The 24,535-nt window shown below is 37.8% G+C and overlaps 3 protein-coding genes across 5 annotated transcripts in view; 2 read left to right on the top strand and 1 right to left on the bottom strand.

Annotated features, from left to right (window-relative positions):
- LOC116847776 (unconventional myosin-If-like) overlaps positions 1–12,799 on the top strand; it is a 46,199-nt gene extending 33,400 nt beyond the window's left edge. For both annotated transcript variants that reach the window (XM_032823127.1, XM_032823126.1), the window contains exons 11-21: positions 5,513–5,683; positions 6,502–6,668; positions 7,665–7,878; positions 8,517–8,747; positions 8,833–9,117; positions 9,362–9,517; positions 9,601–9,740; positions 9,885–10,036; positions 10,117–10,500; positions 10,752–11,096; positions 11,223–12,799. In XM_032823127.1, coding sequence (XP_032679018.1) covers positions 5,513–5,683; positions 6,502–6,668; positions 7,665–7,878; positions 8,517–8,747; positions 8,833–9,117; positions 9,362–9,517; positions 9,601–9,740; positions 9,885–10,036; positions 10,117–10,500; positions 10,752–11,096; positions 11,223–11,299 — 2,322 coding nt within the window. In that variant the 3' untranslated portion in view covers positions 11,300–12,799. The remainder of the gene's footprint in view (positions 1–5,512; positions 5,684–6,501; positions 6,669–7,664; positions 7,879–8,516; positions 8,748–8,832; positions 9,118–9,361; positions 9,518–9,600; positions 9,741–9,884; positions 10,037–10,116; positions 10,501–10,751; positions 11,097–11,222) is intronic.
- A 2,988-nt stretch (positions 12,800–15,787) lies between these two features.
- On the top strand, positions 15,788–18,316 carry LOC116847828 (methylosome subunit pICln). 2 transcript variants are annotated; one of them, XM_032823244.1, is made up of 6 exons: positions 15,788–16,186; positions 16,685–16,811; positions 16,894–17,039; positions 17,465–17,641; positions 17,717–17,800; positions 18,035–18,316. In XM_032823244.1, the coding sequence occupies exons 2-6, from the start codon at positions 16,693–16,695 to the stop codon at positions 18,124–18,126; spliced, it is 618 nt and encodes a 205-aa protein (XP_032679135.1). In that variant the 5' UTR covers positions 15,788–16,186; positions 16,685–16,692; the 3' UTR covers positions 18,127–18,316. The 2 variants fall into 2 exon arrangements, with proteins under 2 accessions (XP_032679135.1, XP_032679136.1); XM_032823245.1 differs by lacking the exon at positions 15,788–16,186 and adding an exon at positions 16,335–16,504 and having other exon boundaries at positions 18,035–18,126.
- A 140-nt stretch (positions 18,317–18,456) lies between these two features.
- LOC116847827 (regulator of nonsense transcripts 2) lies at positions 18,457–23,231 on the bottom strand. Its single transcript, XM_032823242.1, has 2 exons — positions 22,919–23,231; positions 18,457–22,545 (listed from the first exon to the last, which is right to left on the bottom strand). The coding sequence occupies exon 2, from the start codon at positions 22,532–22,534 to the stop codon at positions 19,085–19,087; it is 3,450 nt and encodes a 1,149-aa protein (XP_032679133.1). The 5' UTR covers positions 22,535–22,545; positions 22,919–23,231; the 3' UTR covers positions 18,457–19,084.
- Between the last annotated feature and the right edge of the window lie 1,304 nt (positions 23,232–24,535).

Genomic DNA, 24,535 nt, shown 5'->3' on the forward strand with positions numbered 1-24,535 from the left:
AAATTCTGTCACTAAAATTATGAGAAGTTATTTCTCTCTACATTTTCGATACAATGCAATTTGTTCGAAAGAAATATTTATAAATATTATAAATAAAAAATATTTAATTATATCCTGCTGCTAAGAAAAGTAATGACTCAGTTTGCTTTCCTTCTTTTAAATAATGGTTATCTTCTACATACAATATTCTCTTTATATAACTTTAAAATAACCTTAATAATCTTATTTAATAACCTTAAAATAGACTCATCACAAATGTGAGGAAAGTTCATTACCATGCACTCAGAGCAAGGTCATCGGCTACCGTAACCGGAAGCGGGACAGTTTCAGTTTTAAAATGCATTTTACTTGGCCGTTTATCCACGTCCAATAAGCGTGATTTCGTGATTTTTGTATTTTGACTGCTAGACTGTTGAAACTTTTTTCATCATTTTCGTCTCTTTGCTTACGAATATCGAGACGTTAAATTCGAGTTTTTGATGGAACACAACTTATACAGCGGCGTAATGCGATTTTTTATACTGCGACCTTTTATACGTGTTGTAAGGGCTTTTGACTGAAGAGGACCACGTTACATGGTCGAAACGTTTTTTATAAAAATATTTTTTATGTATCTTTGTATTAGCGCTTAACAACTGCATTTTGGCGTCCTCGTATGAGTTTTTATTTTAGTTAAAATGCATTTTGTTTTACATTTTTATGACTTTTCCACAAGAAAATATCAACGAGCGGCGAAATTGTCAAAAGGACACCTGCGACCGCTACAAAGTTGCATGCCGCTCCCTTGGCGCAGGCGTGTCGTGAAGTGCAAAGTCTGCGGCGCGATCACACTACATTGTGATATGCCGCTCGCCCACAAAGAGGGCCACTTATCGTTTTTAAAAATTCCTCAATCTTTGAACGTCCTTATCTCGGTGGAAAATCGATATACGAACGTGATTCAAGTGCCATTTTTTTCAGCATCGCGCGTTGCACGCGTTTGCGCCGGTCACGTACGCTCTTGTTATGGCACATTGTTACGTGATACGATTACATGACGTGACACATTGCACACGCGACATATCGCTACACCAAAGTGTCAAAATATATTTAAACGTGAATAAACAATATGGTCCATACAGAAATCTGGTTGTGCCAACCAGATTCAATAGTAAAATACGGAGCAACTATTTATGTGGTTGCTGTAACCAAAGAGCGATGGCTGAGTTACTTCTGTTGCAATAGTGATAATACATGGTTAATATAAACGCGGCTCATTACGCGGCAACTACAAATGTATACTTATACACTCAGAACCAGTTTTCACATGTATACATCTCCAGCTGTGCGCTTAGTGAATTGCTTTTGTTTCCTAACATCGCTGCTTTGCAATATAGCATTGATTAATGCAACTATATCGATATTTAGCTTGCCTATGCAAAATGATCCCCTTACTAATTTCTGGTTGCCAGAAATCACGCGCAACTTCATTGATGTAGTTGACACACCAAAGTAAGTAAGTCAAATCAACCATACACATAACTATCATACAAAGATATGTAGAATGATGCAGCTATTTGCTTACAACTAAATATTTTTTGTTAGGTGCACCACATATCTTTTTCCGTGTGGAGAAATACAAAGTTCATCGATATAAGTGTTCGTTATTTTTTCGAGATGTCACACGTGTGATTTCGAGCGAGGTTATACAATCAATGTCATGAGCAACACGCACCAGAAATTCGCTCTTGGCTGATGCGAACGTTACAGTTGTGAACGTTCGGTCAACCTCTCGGGTGTCGGGGACAATGGACGTGGATGCATTCCGCGAGTCCGTGCGGAAATCAGAACGCGTAACCGTCGAGTGTCCTTAAAGCGTGGAATTGTCTACGGTACTTTGCAGGCAGGTGGGGTCGGGGGTCAATTGTCAATGAAAAATTAACCGGCGTAATGGCCACGGATGCGTCAGGCAAATGAATAGAAAACGTGCCAGTTAACTAGATACTTTGTACGCGCAATTGGATCCCTTGCGAAACGAAAAACATTTGGCTAGCGCGGAAAGTTAGAAAACGTGTAGGGAATGACATTACGACATTATACGCACTAAGATGAGAGAGAAAGAGAGAGTGAGAGGGAGAGGGGCGGATGGAATAATACGTTATTACTCGACGCGCGTCGGAAGTGCACAATAGGTACTTACAGCGTGCTCATGACCGGCTCCGAAACGCACGATTCGTTTTGCCTTGTGTGTTTTATGCGATCAGCGCGTACATAAAAGGGTAGTTGCACGTATAATCATATACTGCGATTATTAATGCGCTTATTATTATTCTATCGCTGTGATTATAGCAGAAGTGCACGACAGCTAATTAAAACAGCTAATTAACCGTTCGCGGTGCTTACAATCTCATTTTTTTCACACTTGTCAACTACGAATTACGTAAGCAATGTTAGCTCTCCACTTCACGAACCAATATTCGATCGCTCACCAACTTTCGTAAAGGGTGCGGTCTTATAGCTGAAGCTTCTGTATATCTTTAGGCACAAAAATAAAATATGCTCGAAAAGAAATTTTCAATAATGTTATGGGTAGTTTAAAGGATCTGACAGATTCAGATTGCATTATGTCCCAAAAATATGACTGTACGGAGGGTTAATTTTAAATTCGAAGAATATAAAAAAATACCTCTCCTCTTTCTCTCCTTCGCCTAATATGTAGTATTATTTTAACGGCGTACGATCAACACATATAGATCGCGAATCGACAGAACCAATTGCGGAGTAGTGTCGTAACACCTCGCCGGAACTTCGAGGAACGATCGGCGGACACAATATTCCAAAGGTGCGCCAGAGCCACGAGACACATCATAAAGAGGCCATTCTCGTGAAAAAGAGTTGTTAACTCGGGTAAAGTCCATAACGAAAAAATTGTGCCACTTCTGGTCGGCTTCGAGCCGCGTGTCGCGATCGGACCGCAACTAGACCGAGTAAAAAGCCGTGGCCGTGAATCGCCTTCGCGAGCACAAAAGAAGATGAGCTCGAAAATTGTTTACTTAAAAGCAGATCGCCCAGTTTCTGCCAAGCGGAACCGTGTCTCTCTCGCGTTGCTCGCCGTGGCGCATCTCCGCGACTATTATCGGATCATCGATGCGATCGCACAAAGGAAAAAGGAAGGGAAAAAGAAAGGAAGTCGACGATTGATGCATCATACTATGCTATGCGACTTTGCTATGCGACCTTAACACGTTGATTGCCACGTTGATGTCAGTGGTTTACACAAAACTGAACCGACGATTGGAATCACCAGAGATACGACAAACAGATAAAACTCGAGATAAATATATCTTTCACGTCGTTTTGTTGGCTTTCTGTTAGACTGTACAATCAATTTCACAGGTGCAATTAATTATACTTTACATGTAATTTAATAAGTCACGATGGTAGCGTAGAATGCCGGTCATTAGTGATTACACGATGTTCATTCTGTTAACGCTTCGACTGATGTGTTAAATTTCTTTGATATAAAATTGTTTAATGAGTTATCGAAGATGGAGTAAGTAAATATAATCATAAAATATATATAATTTGCGTAGATACACATCCAGTTATTGTCTAATATTAATATCAATTAGGATTCGAAGAAGTTTTACTTTCCAGTTACTGGACAAAAGTTGACACAACTGTCGAGTAAACCACATGAAATTTTTAGGAAAGAACCCAAGACGCACATATCTTTTGAATCGTTTTATTATAAATCAGTAATTGAATAAAGAGTCTATAAGAGTTCAAGCACAGCTGTTACAGTGCAATAAAACTAATATATATTAGTGACACACCTCTCGCATTTGAGTGAATATTTTATTAATTTAACGTAACGAAAAGGGACCATACGCGTTTCGGTCTAACTTTACAGATCCTCCTCAGTGGTAAAATGGAATTTTACAACGATGAGTACATAAGTCGTCTGTCGAAGAAGTCGCAAATAAAAAGATGTCATTTTATATGTAATAGTCGCAGACAGGAAATAACAGCTGTGCTTGCACTTGTATAGGCTCTTTACTCTACACTTTCAATTACTGATTTGTTTCAAAAAGAGTTCTTTTTTCGTCTTATTTTCGTTTTATTATCTTCCCATTGGCCAATGATCTGTTATACACAGATGTGATTGATTATACGTTACACATAACTTAAAAAGTCGCGATAGTGTCATGGCGCCGGTCATCGGTGACCGTCACGGTATTTGCAACGTGCCAGGAGAATGCGCGGTCGTCGTGAGTTTTGTTCAAGTTTTGCGATAATTATGCGGGGCGCCGTGGATAATAAACGTTGCGAAACAAGCGAACGGGATGGTGGAAAGGGCTGAAATAGCGCGAGCGGAGACCGGTTTTCGTGCTGGCTGCCTGAACCGCGAGGCGCACTTTCGGTGAGCTGAAATGGAAAGCGATTTTAAAAGCACCCGGCAATCGCGTTATTACTACGCCTTTCCTTTCCATCGCCTCGAGTAAGCGGCGATATAAATCGCTTGTATGTGCACGATCTGCACGGCGTTGCTGGCGGCGCGCGTAATTAATCCCGCATTTTCGACGCAACGCTTGTCGTAAGCGCGAACCTTGGCCACTCGCGTATATCTGTCTTAGAGAGTTAGGTCGGTCGTTTAAATCGTCTGAATAATGACGCGTATAACGAAGAAAAAAGAAGATATATAGTTACACGTTTTCTTGTGATATTCAATCTAATTAAAATTCAAAACTCAAGTAGTTATTTTTACGTGTAAATTAATATCATATTTAAATATCATATTTAACCAGTTAGCTGTGTTGCCCTCTTTTAAAAATGTGTACCTAAATTGTGTTGCATGACGAGTATACTCGTCATACACAGCTAACTGGTTAATACTGATCTATATTATATTTAATACTGATCTACTGAATATAAAGAATCAAAAGTTTCGAACACAAATTCGAGCTTTTATTAATAGTATAAAAGTTATGTAATGTTAAGAACGTTATAATAAAAAGTTATAAAAAAAAACAGATAAAAGAAAATTATAATCAAATGAAATCATACTGAGAAATCAGGAATTTGTGGAATATAAAGTATATTCCTGTGAAATAAAATTTTTTTCTGTGAAATAAAATTAATATTTCTGAAATAAACTTTCTCTGAGATAAACTTTTATCTTAGATTAAATAGATTTTTAAATATTTTTTTTTTTTACACACACAACACACACACAATGCACATGCTGTGTAAAGATTAGAAAAATTGATGAACGTACAATTCAATTAATTATAGACTTGCCTTGGATAATTCCATGACAAATCCTCCTCAAGTTCATGCTACTTTGATGCGCTTATAGCAGTATTAATAAGTAATTAATTAATTTTTAATTTAATATTTTCTTATTAATACGAAAGTAGACGATCGTGATTCAGTGTGTTACTTTATCGCCAAATCAATCAAGACAACGAAGCTATACGCGGATTTGTTTTCGCGCGACACGACCGATCGATCGATTCTTTCTCTGTTTCAGGAAGAATACGTTTCCGAAAACATCAGATGGACGCCGGTAGAATACTTTAATAACGCCATCGTGGTGGAACTTCTCGAGGGTAAGAGACCACCCGGTCTTTTCTTGGTACTTGACGATGTGTGCGCGACACTACACGGCGGAAGCACCGGTGCTGACACCGACTTGAAGAAGGTGACCTTAACCTTTTAATTGCCGGACTCTTTTAAGAAATTTAAGACCGAGTGAGAAACTTCCTTTGCTCTTATCAGTCATCTTGCTCTACTTCCTTGAGGTGACTCAAAGAATTTTAAATTCAAAACTTGTCCCACTATATTCACTGTAGTGATTGTTAATCAAGACATTTTGAAACAATATTTTTAATTAGCGTATTATTAAGGCTCCTAGGAAGTCTTGGTTGATGACGCTAGAAGCAGAAAACACATAATTCCCGCAAAATACGCAGAAATAAAAAGATACATCTATCAAATGACACTTATAATTGTTTGAGCAGATCTGTAAAATAGCCCGAACATTTTCTTTTTGTTTTAACAATCAATGAATAACCGTAAAACGTTAACGTTACGGTTAGATCCGTCATAGTGACATGTAACCTATCTTTTTAAACTACCTCTGATTGACCTCTATCTCATGATTTTCTCAGGTTAAATTTACAACTATTTATTGATTAGAGCAAAAAGTGTTTCGACTATCTTGCAGATCTGTATTTATATTTTTGTGGATATTTTTTTTATTTTTACGTATATTGCAGGAATTTTAAACGTGTATTTTCTTGCTCTTTTGACGTCGTAAATCAAGATGGCGAGTACCCTGGAGCCTTAATTATCACAGATAAAGGGACTAATTATTACGAATACAAAATATTTTTAACTTAAGTAAAGAGAGTAATTATCATGAATACAATGTATTCCTAATGATCATAGACATAGAGTAGAATCTCACTCGAACGAATCCTAACAAGTTTACGCCTTAACGTATGACATAAATCGCAGAAACTGGCGGGAACGGCCGAGCAACACGCTCACTTCCAAGATACCGGCGACGGTTTCGCGATTCTTCATTATGCCGGAGTGGTGTCTTATTCCGTGGACGGATTCTGCGATAAAAACCGCGACGTCCTCTTCTTGGATCTGATAGAGCTGATGCAGACCAGCACGAAGTAAGCGATGCCGGCGGCCATTAGCATGATTATCAATTATTCATGTGACACATTATTTCGAAAGTGGGTTCGGGCAAACGGTCGCCCGCTCGATGATGATTAATCAGCTTGTGCTCATTCTTCAATCGACTCGAATATTCAATATTGGAGGAATTGTCGAAGGTAGTAGTATTATCGCGGGTTTTGCTCTCCGATATGCTCTCCGATATGCTCTCCGATATGCGATATCGGTCACGATGCCGCGCCTCGTTTCCCGATACCTCGAGTGTACCAGCAGGAAATTGTCGTTGCAAAATGTAACATTTACTGCCCAAATGTCCGGCATTCGGAGCCGCCGTTACATAAATAATTCCACGCTAATTCCACATAATGATCGCGTAACGTTAAACGACCGTTTACTCGCATTTATTTACGTAAGAGAATCGCGCGCGGAGCACTGCGCGAAAGTTGCCTTCGCAAATGCCGGATAGAATAGTCAAACTGATTTTCGCGTTTTGATAGAAATTAGGGTAACACATCACGATAATATGTCAATAAATCTAATCACGATAACGTAAATTCGTCGATTAATACCCTTGATACTTGCCTTAACACTTTACCTACCAACACCGCAGGCACACCGAGACAAATATCCTTCTACTATTACTAAGAAAAGCGATTTATTGATTAATTTTCCTTCTTTTAAGTAAATGACAATTTTCAAAAAAGAATATTCTCTTGATAATAGTCTTAAAATATATTTATTGCAAATTTTAAAAAGATTGCAAAGAAAATTATTATATATACTCAAAAGAAGGATGTATTCTCTTTACGAGAATATTATAAAACTTTATCGAAGAAAAAATCGATTTGGTTTTATGTAGTAAGCGTGTCGAATTTTTGTTTTAGTTTATTATTCTCGATAAAAATGCTAAAGTCTGCTAATAGGCGGTAAAGTGTTAATAATATCGCGATCGTATATAGTCGAAAACGTAAAAAGAAAATATTTGACTTCAGTTCTTTGGTGAGCGAGCTTTATCCGCGGGAGAAAGATGCCGCTAAAATGAAAACTCTCAAGTCCAGACCTACTACCGCGGGAAACAAAATTAGAAGTCAAGCCAGCCGTTTAGTTGGCCAGCTGATGAAATGCACGCCGCATTACATACGGTGCATCAAGCCGAATGAGACGAAAAAGCCGCGTGACTGGGATCACTCGAGGATCAAGCATCAGGTATGGTAACCCAGCTGATAAGGAATGAGTTAAGTTGGTCATATTGGTCACGTATTGCATTTATGGTGTATTATTGTAAGAAAAAGACAACGGAAAAAGAATCGCAAAATATTTTTTTTGGCACTTTAAACAAAACGTCTGTGACCAATAAAACATGCTCGAGAGCACCATTACGTTGTTTATCATTCATTTCATTTTCATTTATTTATTATCATTCAGTTTATTTTAATATTCTTATATTACAATAGCAATGATATAAATTATTATTAATAATATAATTGAACGACTCGCATTGTGAGATCGAGGCAGTTATGTGACAGAAAAGAGGCAAACAATGAAATAATATGTCTTCTTCAAGATAGGATAAGAACAGGAAAGATAAAGTGAAGAAAGCACGGCCTGTAAGAGCCTAACAGTTCTTTAGTCTGCTAAACAGAATTATTCAGGAAAAGTACTTATGTTTTAAAAGAGGCATAAAAGAGGCATTTTGCGATTTCATTTTCCATTGTTTCTCTCGTAATAAATACATAAGCGAAACGTTGGATTTCGACATGGTCCTCCTTGTTGTTCGTGCTTAATTTTAAACATCTCGACGATTAGACCCAAACGTTCATGCTTATTTCTTCGCGAAAATCCAGGTGGAGTATTTAGGTCTGAAGGAGAACATTAGAGTGCGTAGAGCTGGCTTCGCCTATAGGAGGCCGTTCGCCAAGTTTCTACACAGATATGCGATTCTCACGAAAGAAACGTGGCCTCGTTGGCCCGGAAACGAGAAACAAGGCGTGGAATGGATATTGGGAAGTATTCATATGGACAGATCGCAATATCAGCTTGGCAGAACGAAAATTTTCATCAAGGCACCTGAAAGCGTATGTTTTTCCGTCTTTCGGAATTTCTTTCGAACGCGCGTTTTGAAAGCTTTGTTCAACGTTAATCTGAGGTCTTTCGATTTAGCTCTTCATGCTGGAGGAAGCTCGTGACCGGAAGTACAATATGTACGCACGAGTCATTCAAAAAGCCTTCAAGAAGTATTTCGCGCGGAAAAGGCAAGAACAGCAGAAGCAGGAAGCGGCCGATCTTTTCTTCGGCCGTAAGGAACGAAGGCGAGCGAGTCTGAATAGAAATTTTGTGGGCGATTATATAGGATTGGAAACCAAACCGCAAACGATGAGTCTCATTGGAAGACGGGAAAAGGTGTTCTTTGCTGAAGTCGTGAAAAAGTACGACAGAAGGTTTAAGGTAAAAATTCTAATCGCTATGGAGCAAAATAAACGCGGAATACAGTTGTTCCATGTTTATATCAAGAGTAAAGAAACATTAACTTATTATTTTCTTATTATTTTTAATTTATTTATTACTTAAATTTCTTATTTTGGTAAAATTTTAATAACTTTTAATATTTAAAAAATATTTTTAAGTTTAGGATATAAAATTTAGAACTTCTATTCCAAATTTAGAACATAACGAAAAATTTATGTAACAGTTGAGCAGAAGAGATCTTATACTCACCGGAAAGTGTCTTTACTTAATCGGTCGAGAGCAGATAAAAAAAGGTCCCGAGAAGGGCAAATCCATCCAAGTTATCAAGAGGAAACTGCCGTTTAGTCAAATCAGTCATGTGTCATTGAGCACGTTGCAGGTAATTATCGTGGATTATTACGATCATCATATATTCACCATATGTTAGAATTTAAACACATTTGGAAAATAATTCTCTTTTAGGATAACTTTGTAATTATCCATACGAAGGAAGATTACGCTAGCTTGTTGGAGTCTGTATTCAAAACGGAATTCCTCTCTGCCCTCAACAAGAAATATCTGGAAGACATCGGTCATCATTTGAATGTTAGGTTTAGCAACAAGTACGGCTACAAGTTATTTTTATAATTGTAATATATTATGATCATATAACTAGAATTCTGATTTTTTTGTCCATATTTCGTTAGATATTTGGCTAGTTCAAACAATTTTTTCCCGTGTAATGAACCTTTTAATTCGTTTTTCAGTTTGGAATTCAAAGTGAAAAAGGAAGGTTGGGGTGGCGGCGGGACAAGACAGCTGAAATTTATACAACTTGATTATGGCGATCGGGAAATCTTAAAATCGAACGGCAAAGTTCTCGTTGTAAGCATCGGTCCGGGATTACCGAACACGACGAGTGAGTTTCACTTTGTGATCATCGACAGATAATTTTTAATTATGCTTATTACACAACATGATATTGTGATTCTGTTTCAGAACCCAACCCAAATCGATCAATTTCGCCTGCTTATCCACGCAACGGTAACGTCTCGAAGTCAAGCTGTACATCACTGAAATTGATCTCCCAAACAAACGACAGAGATATCTTACCGCGTAACTTTACCTCGACTGCAGTTCCGAGTAATCAAACGACCGCGGCCACGAGGGTGTCTCTTCTTCGTCCAGTGGCAGCGGAAAGGACTATGACTTCCGCACAAGCGACTTCAAATAGCAGACCAAACATTCCACCAAATCGGCCAAATCTTCCAGTTACACAGCCACATAAGGCCGTAAGGAAGGACATGAACCATCCCAACAAATTGCAAAACAGACCGAATGCTGTAATGGGCATGTTTGTTAATCCCACTGCCGGGCCACGTGGTAAGTTTCTTATACTTCAACAAATTCAATTTTTAGGAAAACGAAAAAGTTCTTCAGTCCTTTCTTTTTGTAACAAACAGATCAGCTGTACTAATGAAATATTCTCATAATTGTTAAATAATGAAAATATATTCAGTTGAAGAGAATTCGCGTGCACTTTTCGATGTGAAATATATGTGGTGGATTCGCGCACTTTTTTTATAAAGAGATCTATACTTAAGCATACGTTTTCAACATGTAACATTTTGCAGGTTTGCTCAAATTTCCTCCACCGCCTACAGAACCGCCGCCTCCGCATGAACCTACAGGATTCAGACTGCCACCCCTCAATAGTGAAAATAATAAGGTTTCTGATCATCTCAATAAAGGGATGCAAACGAGTCAAGAATGGAACGTTAGGGAATTCAATGACGCGACGACGCGTGTAAGAAAAAAGGAGGAGAACGCTGCGTACGCGATAGCTAATAGAAAAGTGCCGCCTCAAAAACCAATACCACCAAGTTTGCCGAAGGTTAAAGCTTTGTACGACTATGAGCCGCAGGATCTCGACGAATTAAGGCTTAAGGAAGGCGACATCATAGAAGTACTCAAAGAACGTGAGTTATTTTGCGGTATAATCTTTTTTGCTTAATAATGACGCAAGATCTTGCTTCATAAAGAAATTATTGTTGGTAATGATGATACATAAGCTACATGCTAATTAATCAAGGTTCTTGTTTCAGATGAGGGTGGTTGGTGGCATGGAAGACTGAAAGGAAAAACGGGTCTATTCCCTTCGAATTACGTAGAAAGGTTGTGAACTTTGTAATCGATATAGAGCAGCTTTTATCAAACTTTGATCAAACTAATCGATAACTGTCATTATATGGTAGCCTAAAACCGATTTGATAACACTCATTAAGATACTATAACTTATGTTGTTATCTATGTTCACCAGCATAAAATTATAATTATAAATATAAATCATAATTGATTTCTTGATTGACATTCTTGATGTTGTAACTACTAATGTTACATGTCGTCAATGCTGTATAGTATAATTATAATATAATTATTTACATGGTATAATAATAATATATTTTTATGCTGTTTACGTAAGATAAAGATGCACTCGATTTTTTGACATTGGCTTTGAAGAGACAGATACTCCGGGGTTTAAACATGAAGCGCGTATATCTATGCCTTTGTAAGTCTCTCTATATTTAGAACGGAGAGATCTTCTTAATCCACTTCGCCATATCTGTTATTTACATTCTTCATTCTTCTTAGCGATTGTATAATCCAATAACTTAATGAAAGAACCTTCTGGAAATTAATCAAAGGCTGGTATTCACAGTCGAATTTTATATTTACGACCACTTTAAGTTTAACTTCAAATGTTTTGTAGCCAATGAAATCATCCGTAGATTATCTAAAGATGAATTTAAGACGGTCTTAAATATAAAATTATGAATACCAGCCAAAAACAAGTTCTGTCATTGAAATATCTGCTGCGTTCTAAACTGTATCGTGAGGAAAAGTGTCCAAGCCGTTTTGAAATTAAGTTTATACAGTACGTGTATAAAATAGGAGATTCTGTCGTATACGATATAGCAGCACATTGCGAAGATTTAAATTGCAAATACGTACATGGAAGTTTAGAGTTATGTAGCTTTGAAACAAATTGGATGAATGCTTGTTGTTTTTGAAAATTAACAGATATTTTACAATGACAAGTTTATTTATATCGGTTGTAGAATTATGAAATTACAAATATCTCAGACTTCCTGCGAAGTGCCCAAAGAAATGTCTAGTAGCACAATTTGATGTTTAATGTATCTGATAAGCATTTTGTATTACGAGATTCAATAGAAACATCTAGATGATAAAGTATATATATATATATATATATATATATATATATATATATATATATATATATCGTTTTTATTGTTATGTAATTAATTTACAAAAAACTTGTGATTCTTGGATCGATATTTATAACAAAGTATAACTAGTTACCAAAAATGAAAGTGACAAATAGTTTGTAATATGGGCGATGTAGAGAAAAGGAATCGACGTTTAAACAATTAATTAAGAAGTATTAATACTTTGTCATAGATTATATCTTAAAAGCATTGAGAATAATCTTTTCAATTATTTAATATCCAAAAATTTACTAATAATATTTAATGTTGTTAAATATAAGGTAGGATGCGTATATATGTACATACCATGCGATACAAAATAATTATGTAATGAACTTATTTTTTATTATATATTTATTACTTCTAAAATAAATATCCCTTTGTGACCTGTTGTTTAGTCGCACTTAAATATCTTTGCATCTACTCAGTGCAAAGGAATTATTTATTCCGTGTGTATGTGCATCTATAATTAAAAAAAAAGATATTGAATGTACGCGATCCATTAGCCAAATAAAGTTAAAATATGAAAATAAAATGTTGTTTAAACTTTTATTTGCTATAAAAAAGTGATATCAAAAAGTTAAATTAAATGCTAAATTCTATAAAAAAATAACGATATTAAAATATTGATTTAACTATGGAAGTAAAAAGAAAAAGCCCATATAATACAAATGTTCACTAGATATCCTAAGAACATTCTAAGAATATTCGAATATTCTTAAAACGTTCCTAGGATATACGTTTGCAAAGATGTATTTTCGAAAATGACATGACATGTCACGTGCGCCTAATTCTGGCCATTGAAACCAGGCTAGTAGCCGCTCTCATGCTTCTCTCTGGTGATACATACTTTTCGGAGTCAATTTTACATAGCACTATATAAGGGAGTCAGCAGTCTAATATTACATAGAAGTTTATGGTAATAACTAAAAACGGTCGAAAATGTCGTCCTTCTTCAATTACTTTTGAATCATTCGAAGCCTCTCCTATACAGCGCTTTTTGCTAAACATTTGCGCTATATAGGAGAGGCTTTGAATGATTCAAAAGTAATTGAAGAAGGACGACATTTTCGACCGTTTAATCTCGGCTTAATAATTTAGTTATTACCATAGACTTCTATGTAATATTAGACTGCTGACTCCCTTATATAGTGCTATGTAAAATTGACTCCGAAAAGTATGTATCACCAGAGAGAAGCATGAGAGCGGCTACCAGCCTGGTTTCAATGGCCAGAATTAGGCGCACGTGACATGTCATGTCATTTTCGAAAATACATCTTTGCAAACGCGACAATTGCATTAAAAAACTGTAAAAAATTATTCCAGAATATGCTCTAGATGCTAACATTGTATGAGCTAAATAACTTGCAGTAACATGATCGACTTTCGGCCCATGCCCGAGAATCCGAATTTCCTACGACGCTAAGTTGAATCCAACGTTATGAACGCGACTTTGAGATATTGGAAAATTATTTTCAAGATTCTGGGCGTGTTACTGAGGGAGTAGAGTGACATTAACACACATTGTCATCTAAGAGACGCAAAGCGAAATACGTATACTTCAGGTCATTTTCGAAAATACGCCTTTGCAAACGCAAAAATTTCTTTAAGAAACTTTAAAAAATTATCCCACGCTTAACTAACTAGGCTTAATAAATTAGCGAAGACTCAAAACACTTTGGTTCGAATCTCGGCTTAATAATTTAGCGAAAACACAAAACACATCGGTTTAATAAATCTCGGCTTAATCTCTAGTATATCACTGAATTTCACTAGATCCAACTTGTTTTTATGCTGGTAAAAATAAGTTGGATCTAGTGAGATCGGAAAAGTTCCGCAAACGGTATATGCTTTTATTCATTTATAATATATGTCACGTAAACTATAAATATATAAGCACATATATGCTTAACGAAATTAGCGATAGTGTATCCGATTCTTACTAGAATCGATTATTTCCCTCGATATATCGGGCTACCGATAATCGGTGCGCTCCAATTAATAGCGAATTCGGTAGCTTGCACTAGTGCGCACTGAGTGCGCATTAAGGCTTGTTTACAGTACATTCTTATATTTAAGATCGTGTCTTAAATACATATTTAAAAACATTTTAACTAATAAAATGATTCGTACGGATGTTATACATATCATATTATGGTTAAAAATATTTGAGAATTTATTTGAGAATTATTTAAGACAATCTTTAAATATAATAACATACTATGAACAAGCCTTAGTGCGCACTCAGTGCACACTAGTGCAAGCAACCGAATTCGCTATAAGTTAGAGTCATAATCGATTATTTCTTATCGATGTCCCACCTCTAGTAATTATATTGTGGCCAATTGTCTACAGAGGACACGACAATGGCTGCGTTCAGCAGAGAAAGTTGCTTTGCAACTGTTGTAAAATTCGTGAATCTGATTGGTACATGCTCTTGGATTTAACCAAAATTAAGAGCACACTCCAATCAGATTCACGAATTTTATAACAGTTGCAAAGCAGCTTTCTCTGCTGAACGCAGCCAATGCGTTGGCGAGAGTTGGCAACCAACGGGAAAACAGAAAGTATAACTAGATAGAGAGACGATATATAGGGTTTTTGTAACAATCAAGTTAGTATAGAATAAATAGCTTTCGTTAGAGAGAGTTCCTGAGAAATTGTATTACTCAGAAGTTTAATTTTGCTATACAAATAGTAAGAAAAATATAATATATTTTGTAAAGTTTGAACACGTTTTTATTAATCTCTATATATGTATGTGACAAGTCACTACATATAGAAGTCTGTGGTGTTTCTTCCAATATATTAAGCGTGATCTACAATGAGAACTTAGCTTTAAGGCTGGTTTATGATGGACGTAAACCGTTAACTTATGCCGAACCATAAAAAATTGACCAATCACAGTCGATTATTCTTCTATAATTCGACTATGATTGGTCAATTTTTACGGTTTCGGCATAAGTTAACGGGTTACGGCCATCATAAACCAGCTTTTAGTCCCGAGCCACAATAGATGTATGTAGTAAGCTTTAAGCCTTAAAAAATTGACCAATCACAGTCGATTATTCTCCACAAATTTGACTGTGATTGGTCAATTTCTTAAGGCTTAAAGCTTACTACACCTATTGTGGATTGGGACTTAAGGGACGTCTACATTGGAAGTAAATAGCAAGAAGTAGGAAGTAAGAGTAAGAAATTGACCAACCACAGTCGAATGTGAGAAAAATAATCAACTATGATTGGTCAATTTCTTATTCTTACTTCCTACTTCTTACTGCTTACTTCCAATGTAGACATCCCTTTAGTCTTCACTGTTTGCGACCTCGAATAGAAACGGTAGCGGCTCGTAGCGGAGACTTGATAACTAATAGAACTAATGGGTCTAACCATAACGGGTCGCTCAGCCGAGACCCGAATCTCTTGGAGCTAAGAGTTTCTTGTAAAGTCTAATAATAAAATCTAACAACGTTGAATATTAAACTCTTATCGAGACAGAAGTTAATCGAGTTCGGAAACATTGTGAGGATACTCGACCCTCCAAGAGAAAAAAGTAATTAAACATCGATTCATCGATCGAACTTCGCCCATCCCTAGTGACAGCTGAGTTGGATGAAAGCGATCGCGTCGGCGGCGATTTGCGACTTAGCCGCAATTTTGTAACAGGTAGCTGGGATTTAAAAGACCACGTACGTCTACACATTTTGAAAAGCTTTGTCGAGTTCGCGTTAGGACGATTCCTCTGGCACTGTCGGAGTAGCCGAGAGAACAAGAAAGAGGTGAGTAGATCCGTTTGGTTAGGGAGTGCCGGACAGCGACACCGGTGTTTACGAGTTGCGAATCTCCGTGGAGATTCGCGAGCTCGCCCTTGTTTACGTCCTCGCGCGTAACCTCGCATTTTTTACGAGGTATATAACAAGCACATCTATGTACGCATCAAGAGTGCGATCGCACGATTCTGACGTAACTGTGTCTATTGCAACGTTTTAATAACATGATTTCTGCCTACGCGTATTAGAATGAGATCAGCGCGTGACAGGCTTAAAGATTTGTGCTCTTCGTGTCACGTTCATATGTTGCTTCTGTATTTTTGTAATGTAATAAGGAATACACTATACGTACTCATACATACATAATCTTCATATTAGCTTTAATAGATTATTCTTTTGCATATATATATATATATATATATATATATATATATATATATATATGTATATGTAAAATTAGCATATATATAATATATATTAGCATTACATATGTTGTTTTTTTTCCAGATTTAAACATGGTAGTGCTTAGCAATTTCCTAACGCCACAGGAAGGAATACGTCATGAGGAGCAGAATACTACAGTATATATCAATGATAGAGAAGTAGGAAAGGGTACTTTCTATATCACAGAAAGGTAAGTTTGTGGTGACAAGATCAAGATAAGAATTTTCAGAATAGATGTTCCATATTCTAATTGTATATTATCTTATTCACAGCGTTCTTTCTTGGGTGAACAGTGACACACAACAGGGATTTTCACTTGAATATCCTCATATTTCACTACATGCTATTTCTAGAGATGAACAAGTTCATCCTAGACAATGTTTATATGTTATGGTGGATGGCAAAGTGGATCTCCCAGGTACGATTGAATGTTTTGCATATACTGTTTTATATAGCAATAAGTAATATATGTAAAAAGTTTAGTTACATATATAGGATGTTTAAAAAGAGGTTTACAGTTGATATAGTACATAGTACTTTCTCTAAATTGAATAAAAATATTTAATAAACATGAGTCAAAAGATTAATACCTTTCTGATTTACGATTCCATATCTGTTCAGATTTACAAAGTCTGCTTGTTTTGTTCACACTGCATGTAATAATATAAGTGAGTCAATCATGTACATCATTAAAATCGAAAATTGCTTCAATTCTGAAAGGATAGATTTTTTGACTCATATTCACCTATATTTTTTCACTCAGTTTAGTGAGTACTAATTATTCTACAAGTGTTGAGATACTTTCTCAAACACCCTGTCTATTTTTATATATTTTATTTATAGACATGCCATTACCATTATCGCCTGATAACAGCTCAGAAAATGAGGACGACGATGGAGATACTCCAATCACGGAAATGCGATTTGCGCCGGATAATACGAATAATTTAGAATTAATGTTTCAAGCGATGAACGCATGCCAAGCACTTCATCCTGACCCGCAAGACAGTTTCTCGGATGGTAAGTAATAAAAATAAAAGTAATGAGAATTTCTAACTGGCAAACTGCGATGATTAAATATTTCCGCAATCGAAGAGGATATTTATGAAGACGCTGCGGAAGACTATGGAGAGTACAGTGAGGAAGTGGGCGCTGGCGATGCTCCTTATATTTTGCCAGGTGTGTATTTATGTTCAGATTTAATTTTTTGAATATTAGACTGCCTACTTAAATCCTTTATTTAGAATTAAATATCGTATCAACTGATTTTATCTTTGCAATGACATCAGAAGTAAAAATCATATTAGACTTTCAAATGAGCTTGTTATTGATATGAGTAGAAAAGGAACAACTTTTATGTCGCAATTACGTACAGATATTTTGTAGTGTTATAAAATATTCAATTATTTATAGAGCAAATGGGGACCAGTCATAACGGATCGGAGGCGGAAGAAGCTATGGATGTTGAAGCGGGTCAATTCGAAGACGCGGAGGAAGATCCGTAAATTGTGACCTTTAGGTCCGAATGGCATTTAGTGTTAATTTACACGATTACCAATTTCATATATTTCGGTAGGTATATGTGACATCGTTATTGCAAGACTTACGTATGAAACGTAAAGCACCTAAACATTTATTTATATTCATTTTGTACATGATGATAATTTCTTAGAAAATAAATAATTGTACATCAATCTTGGGGGGTTTCATTTCTTTATTTTTTTAATAGAGTTGACATAGTCTGCGACTTTCTTTTTGTAAGAGATTTTTTTAAGACTTTTGCTTTTTTTTTTAAGAGAAGAAAGAGTATTTCACACATATCTTTCATTTCTTCAAATTGATGAAATGCAGAATTGATTGAAAAAGTGATGAAATACAAATAAATTGAGCGGGTATAAATTGGTCATATAATATTGAATAACATTAAATGATAAATTTGTCTATGAAAAATCCTAATTTAACAATACTTCATTACACTAGAGTTATTGTAGACATTAATTCATGGTATAGACGTTAACGTGACTAATTTATAATTATTATGAATTCAAAATGCATACGATACAACAAAGCTTGAATGGATTTAACGCGTAATTTAAAATCGGCAGTGCGTTGTAACAGAAAAGTCCCTATTTGATCGATCTTTCTTTCACACTTATACATTTCGAGAGAAAGAAAAGATCAGAGCAATATATTTTATTTGCGATATTCAAGAGAGTTTTACTCGTGACAAATATTTTTTCAATTACGCTTAAATGCACTAAATCAAATTATCTGTACATATATGATACATTAGTATTACTTAATTGTGATACATTTCACGATGTCCGTTTTCGAAAAAATTTATGGCGTAGTAAAAAACATAAGAACAAACTGTAGTCAAACGTTGGCGAGTTCGATGTCTCATGCATTACACACACGTTCCTCAGAGTATAACTATTTGATTTTTAGAATTACTAATCGAACTTATCGAATTTTCTTTGGACCGAAAATAAGGTCGGCATCAGGAGCTCCTTTAGGATGATTATACTTTTGCCGTCGTTCCCTGTTCAAGTTCACAGTAACTGGTCTTGTGCCTTGATTGATGGTTTCCTGATAGTCCTCCTCCTCTTGTCTTTCGGTGATATTTAAAGTCAGTCTCTTCACGCGTTCCTTTTCCTCCTTCTGCTCCTGTTCGCGATTCCTGAGATTCATAGCCAACTCGGACGACACCGGCACCGCTAGATTCTTGTATTGCTGTTTATTACCCTTCCTCAACATCAGCACAAAGTCTACCGTGGTGTTGTCACTCGGCCTCTCTTGTAACTGCTCGTATGTTTTTTTAGTGCTTTTCACATGCAATGGCACCGAGATATCGACTTGCTGTGGTTTCACCGAGTCTCTCATACGATCTTGAATGTTATCTGATACCATCTTATCTAACGCCGATAGAAAGTCGTCATCCTCCGGACAGCTCACTCGTCGTGGTCCAGCTGGCAAGGCTGCATTGAGCTCCGTTACATCCATGATTACACCCTCAGTGCCGCCTTCTGACAGACTTTGGTCGCCTTGAGTGTTCTCTTGGGTACCCATGGCGTCGTCTCGCTCCGCGTCGGCCGTCCATTCTTCCTCGGACTGCGCTTCGGAACAATCCTCAGACTCTTCGAAATGTAGCTCGGCAATCCCTTTCGCGTCTCCGCTGCCGTTTCCGGTCACTGCCGCCTCCTCGTCCACCTCCATGATAACGCCCATGTCGTTCTCACCATCTGCCCGGTCTACCGTCGCGTCGTCGACGGTGGGATTACCCAGTGTTGGATAGAGAGTGCTTCTCAATTCGTCCACAGCGCATTGGGCCTCCTTGTAACTCTGGAACAGCTGCATCTTAGGTCGCAGCATTGTCAGGGTGTCGCGATACATATAATCTATCCCGACGGGGAACGGATTCTCGGTTGTCCAGACGGGGTCCGTGTACTTAAACCAGTAGTAGTTCTGGAAGAATACCAGAAAGTAGTCCAGCTTCTTCTTGCTGGAACCGCCGTTGAAGTATTGGCCGCAAGTCTCCAGCAAAGTGCATACTAATCGAATACGAAAGAGGTGTTCGGGCGGATCTAGTATGCTCTGCACTGAGTGATCCATGCTGACGCCAAAAGTGATCAGGAGATATAACGTGCGGAAAATATCGCCGCTTTCCACCATTCGATAATTATACAATTCGCCCAGATACTTCACCATGGCGATGCGTCGTTGATTGAACTTGGGCAGGTTCACCTCCATGCACAGGCGAATATCCTCGAGCACCCCGTCGACTACGTGCGGCCCTATAGTCTCATAATGGCCCACCAGGCCGGCTAACAGACTTCCCACGCAGCGAATGTTGAGATACTTGACGTTGTAAGCGGCAGTGAGACACTTAATGGCATAGGATGACACGCTCTCGTCCTCCCAATCAAGTTTGCGCATCCACCTGAGTACTTTATCGGTGTTCGTCTTCGAGAGGTCTTGATACAAGAGCTTCCTTATGAATTCGTGCACTGGTGGTCTGTCTTTCCTCGAAATGCCGCCAGTGGACTCGGGCGGGTTCACGAAGTAGTATGCGTTCTCTATTATCGTGACGTAGCGAGAATCAAGAGCAGTAACTGCCTTTTTGCGCATCATTTGCTCTAGGTAGACCTTGGTCCTTTGGTGAGAATCCGGCGAGCAAAAGAGATATCTGCCACAAATCTCTAGCAGATTGCAGGCCATTTCGATGTGGTGGTGCGTGAAGTCGTGTAGCAACACCTTAAGACAGTAGAGCGCCTCTATTTTGGTGTAGAGCTTGAATTTCACGAGTTCGCCGATGTAACGGACTACTTTGATCTTCGACTCGATGTTGATCTGGTCCTTCTTGCGCACGTGATACTTAAAGTCTTGTTTGAGCATTTGGCATAGGTCGTTCCCGACGTCGGGCATCACCGAGTAAAGAATGGCGGCTAAGCGAGAGTAGAAGGGCAGAAGGTCCAGGCGAATTCTAGAAACGCCAAAAAGAGCTTTCACCAGCTTCTTCTTGTTGTGCTTCGTGTTAAGATTCATTAAGAAGTGTACCGCGGCATTGTCGATCATCTCGCGATTCACGCAATTCGGCAAATGTGTCAAGAAAGCATCCAGCATTATCTTATTGCTGATGTTCGAAACTTGTGGCTCCTCTACCTCTGTATCCGGTTCTTCTACTTTCTCGGTCTCTTCCAACTCGTCGAACACTATCTCGTCGTCTAAGGCGTCCTCCGTTATCGGCACGTCCGCTTTCGGTGATTCTTTCAAATATGAACCCGGTAGGAACACGGTCAGATCCGGCAAAACCTCGTAGAAGCGCCTCGTCTCTTCATCTCCCCACATATCCTCCAGCATGTTACTGTCCTCTCCTTCGTTGATCATCTTCAGCGTTTCTTCCGCTTCGGCTTTCATTTCGCTGTCCACGGGAAGCTCAGGCATTGGCTCGTCCAAAGTATCTGAGAAGCTTTGCACGCTATTTAGTAAACGTTCATAAGATACTTGTAAGGCTTCAAGCTTTTCTTTCCTTTCTAAGCTCAATTCGCCTCTGGTCTGCAGAATTTTACGATTTTGCTTCTCAAATGCTTGCAGATCCTTATGTTCCTTCAACAAGTGCTTGCATAAAGAATTATAGTAGTCCCGCAGCAATAGTTTAACATTTTGCTGCTTGTCGGGCGACAACAGCTTGCTCTTGGGAATCGTGACGCTCAATTTCTCAGATAACTCTCGAACTTTCTTAGGTACCAAACCGGCGTAATCCTCGCCGCAATGTCGGCAGAAGCTTAATATTATGCTGGCGTTGTTGTGTTCCTCCTTGTCCATATTGATCAAGACCGTCAACACAGAGCCTAGCAGTGGAAGCCCTTGCTTGTGCGTGAAGATACCTGCATTTACCAGTTCTGCATAGAATCGAAGGTCCACTCTCAGCTTGCTGGGATTCGCGATCTTGTCACCGATTTTCAACGACAGTATCCTTTGCCAATTTTCGAAGAAATGAGTGGAGAACTCGGCATATGTTTGATGAAGAAAGCTGCACACTCTGATGGCAGGTGCAACGTCATTCATTTTTATTTTGGCATCTACCAAAGCTGTGGCAACTTCACTCACATATTTAGTCAAGTTTAAATTTGCCATGTCCTTCAGAACGGTATCAAGCTGTGTCATACTGAAATTCTTTAATTTCTTCACAAATGTGGTGTTTCTCTTGAGGCTTGAGTCCAATTTACTAAAGGATGTGTCAGATGGTCTCGTGGGATTCAGATTAGCTGCACGAATCTCCTCCTTTGTCGCCAGCCTTTGCTCTGTCTCCTTCACATAATCTGATAAATATTGCTTGTCTTCTTCCGAAACAGCATTTGGGTCTTCAACGACCACTTCTTTCTCTGTGGCTGTCTCGTTGTTCTCAGACATTGTGCAATGCTCTGCAACATAAAAATATCAGCTTTTCCTTCCAAGAAGAGATTCAACAAATATATAATATTTATTTGCTGTAGGACAATTAAAAATTGTACAATTTCTAGATACAAGTTAAAAATAATAATTTTCTCTTCCAAAAGGAAACTGAATATACAAAATCCATTTGTCTCATTAGAGCTTTACATAACTACTTTACAGACAACAAACGTGTTAAAAAATATCCTAATTTATCATAAGATACAATGAAATTTATGATCACGTGTTGGGTTATGTTACGTACTCGATGATCTGATATTGTCGACGTATGCCGACGAGCGAAAGTAAAAAATTATTATTTATATATTTATATAATATATCATAGGCGTTAGTTATACATACCTTACTGAGGCAAGCAGCTAATAAGTTATACGTCTTCCAATTGTTTACGCGTGCTTTCCAGAATAGGAAAGGTTATGTTGCGGCAGACGACAGTTTATTTCATGGATTCCGACGTCCGGTAGACGGAAATCATTTTATTGACACGCACAAGAAATCAGATACACGTTAGTTTTTGTATATAGTCACGTGGCAAAAATTAATGTGCTATTTATCAACTTCCCATTTTTTCGAGATTAAGAGATAACTAGCAGAAGCACATTACTACAGCTTTGTCGCGTTGCTTGCACTCTCGACACTTTTTCGTTCATTCGCATCTGCTGTGTACGGGCATTAGGTGGAAAAGTGTCAAAAGTGCAAGAAATGCACAACTCGCTGTATACATACACGTAATCCGACGGAATGTTCACGTCGATAAATTGGCGTCTACATGTCCGATATATTTCAATATTATCGATCAGACTCGCAATAATAGTGATAGCGCGCCTACAGATGGCGCTGATAGACGCGAAAGACGTCCAGAAACTTCGTGAAAAAAAAACTGCCATTTCTTTTCCCCGAACAGGCAACTGGCACGGCAGACGTACTTCGACGTGATAGTTTTTTTTGAGATTTTCGTTTATTAATCGCGATCGTAGTAATTAACGTGCCGCTGGGTAAGAACTCTGCGATATTCTTGTCCCGCGTATTAGACTTTCCGTAAAGCTGCTCTTGTTTCGTACATAGGACGATTCCTTGGTTAACTAGGTAACGCCTTCTTCTTTTTCTTGCGATAATGACTATCCTAGGCTAAGGCTCGGCGTACTTGCGCGGGAGTAAAGTTGGTTTTCGCAAAATTGCTCCAAGAAATTGCTTGAAAAGAAAACTTAATCGTGTTTTCAGCCGCATTTTCGGAAGAAAGTCTCAGGCGACAAGGACGATACGATCTCTCGAACTGGTCTCTCGCTCGGCTGTATATATCAGTCGGTGAGTATTTTAACAGAATGTTTTTTTAAATCACTTGACGATAAGGTTCATGGTTTCTAAGTTTCTAAGGACAGTTAAGACGTTTTATGCAAACATTGACGCGAAAGAACGCGAGATAATAAGTTATGGTTAAATATTGCCGTGAATGAATCGAATATACATAATGTATCTTATGTTAAACGTTATTACATGCTCGTTTTCGTGACTTTTCGAGAGACAAGGATAGGATGCATGAGTACGGATACGTATGTGGCAGCAGATATGCTGCGTTTGATATACATGGTGTCTCTGGTTGAACGCATGTTCTATGATACATGTATTATTTGTAGGTGTTGGAAAAATTCATGAAAAAAACTGACGTACTTCAACATAACATATGATGTCGAAAATTGTGCAAAATATTAATTCAATAATATTAATTCCCAAGTTTCAAAGAATTCGAAATTCAAATATGAGAGAACATTCCCCGCTGGTACAGAAATCTGACGAAGTGATTTATCTTTGCAAAAGTAAGGGACAAATATTCTCACTCGTAATCGGAAATACGGTAGATCAGAGAGACACCCGGTATAATCGCACCACCACAAAGAATCCATAAAAGGTTAGGCCGGCACGTTTTTCGTGCGGCACCGAAGTAGAGACACTTTAAACTGC

Source organism: Odontomachus brunneus, unplaced genomic scaffold (genome assembly GCF_010583005.1).
Source record: "Odontomachus brunneus isolate Ranch 3 - 2012 unplaced genomic scaffold, Obru_v1 Obru_scaffold_083, whole genome shotgun sequence".
Lineage (NCBI taxonomy): Eukaryota > Metazoa > Arthropoda > Insecta > Hymenoptera > Formicidae > Odontomachus > Odontomachus brunneus.

Coding starts and splice junctions, on each gene's coding strand:
- LOC116847828 (XM_032823244.1), top strand. CDS start 16,693: ATGGTAGTGCTTAGCAATTTCCTAACGCCACAGGAAGGAATACGTCAT. Junction 16,812..16,893: donor ACTTTCTATATCACAGAAAG/GTAAGTTTGTGG, acceptor TCTTATTCACAG/CGTTCTTTCTTGGGTGAACA. Junction 17,040..17,464: donor TGGCAAAGTGGATCTCCCAG/GTACGATTGAAT, acceptor TTTTATTTATAG/ACATGCCATTACCATTATCG.
- LOC116847827 (XM_032823242.1), bottom strand. CDS start 22,534: ATGTCTGAGAACAACGAGACAGCCACAGAGAAAGAAGTGGTCGTTGAA.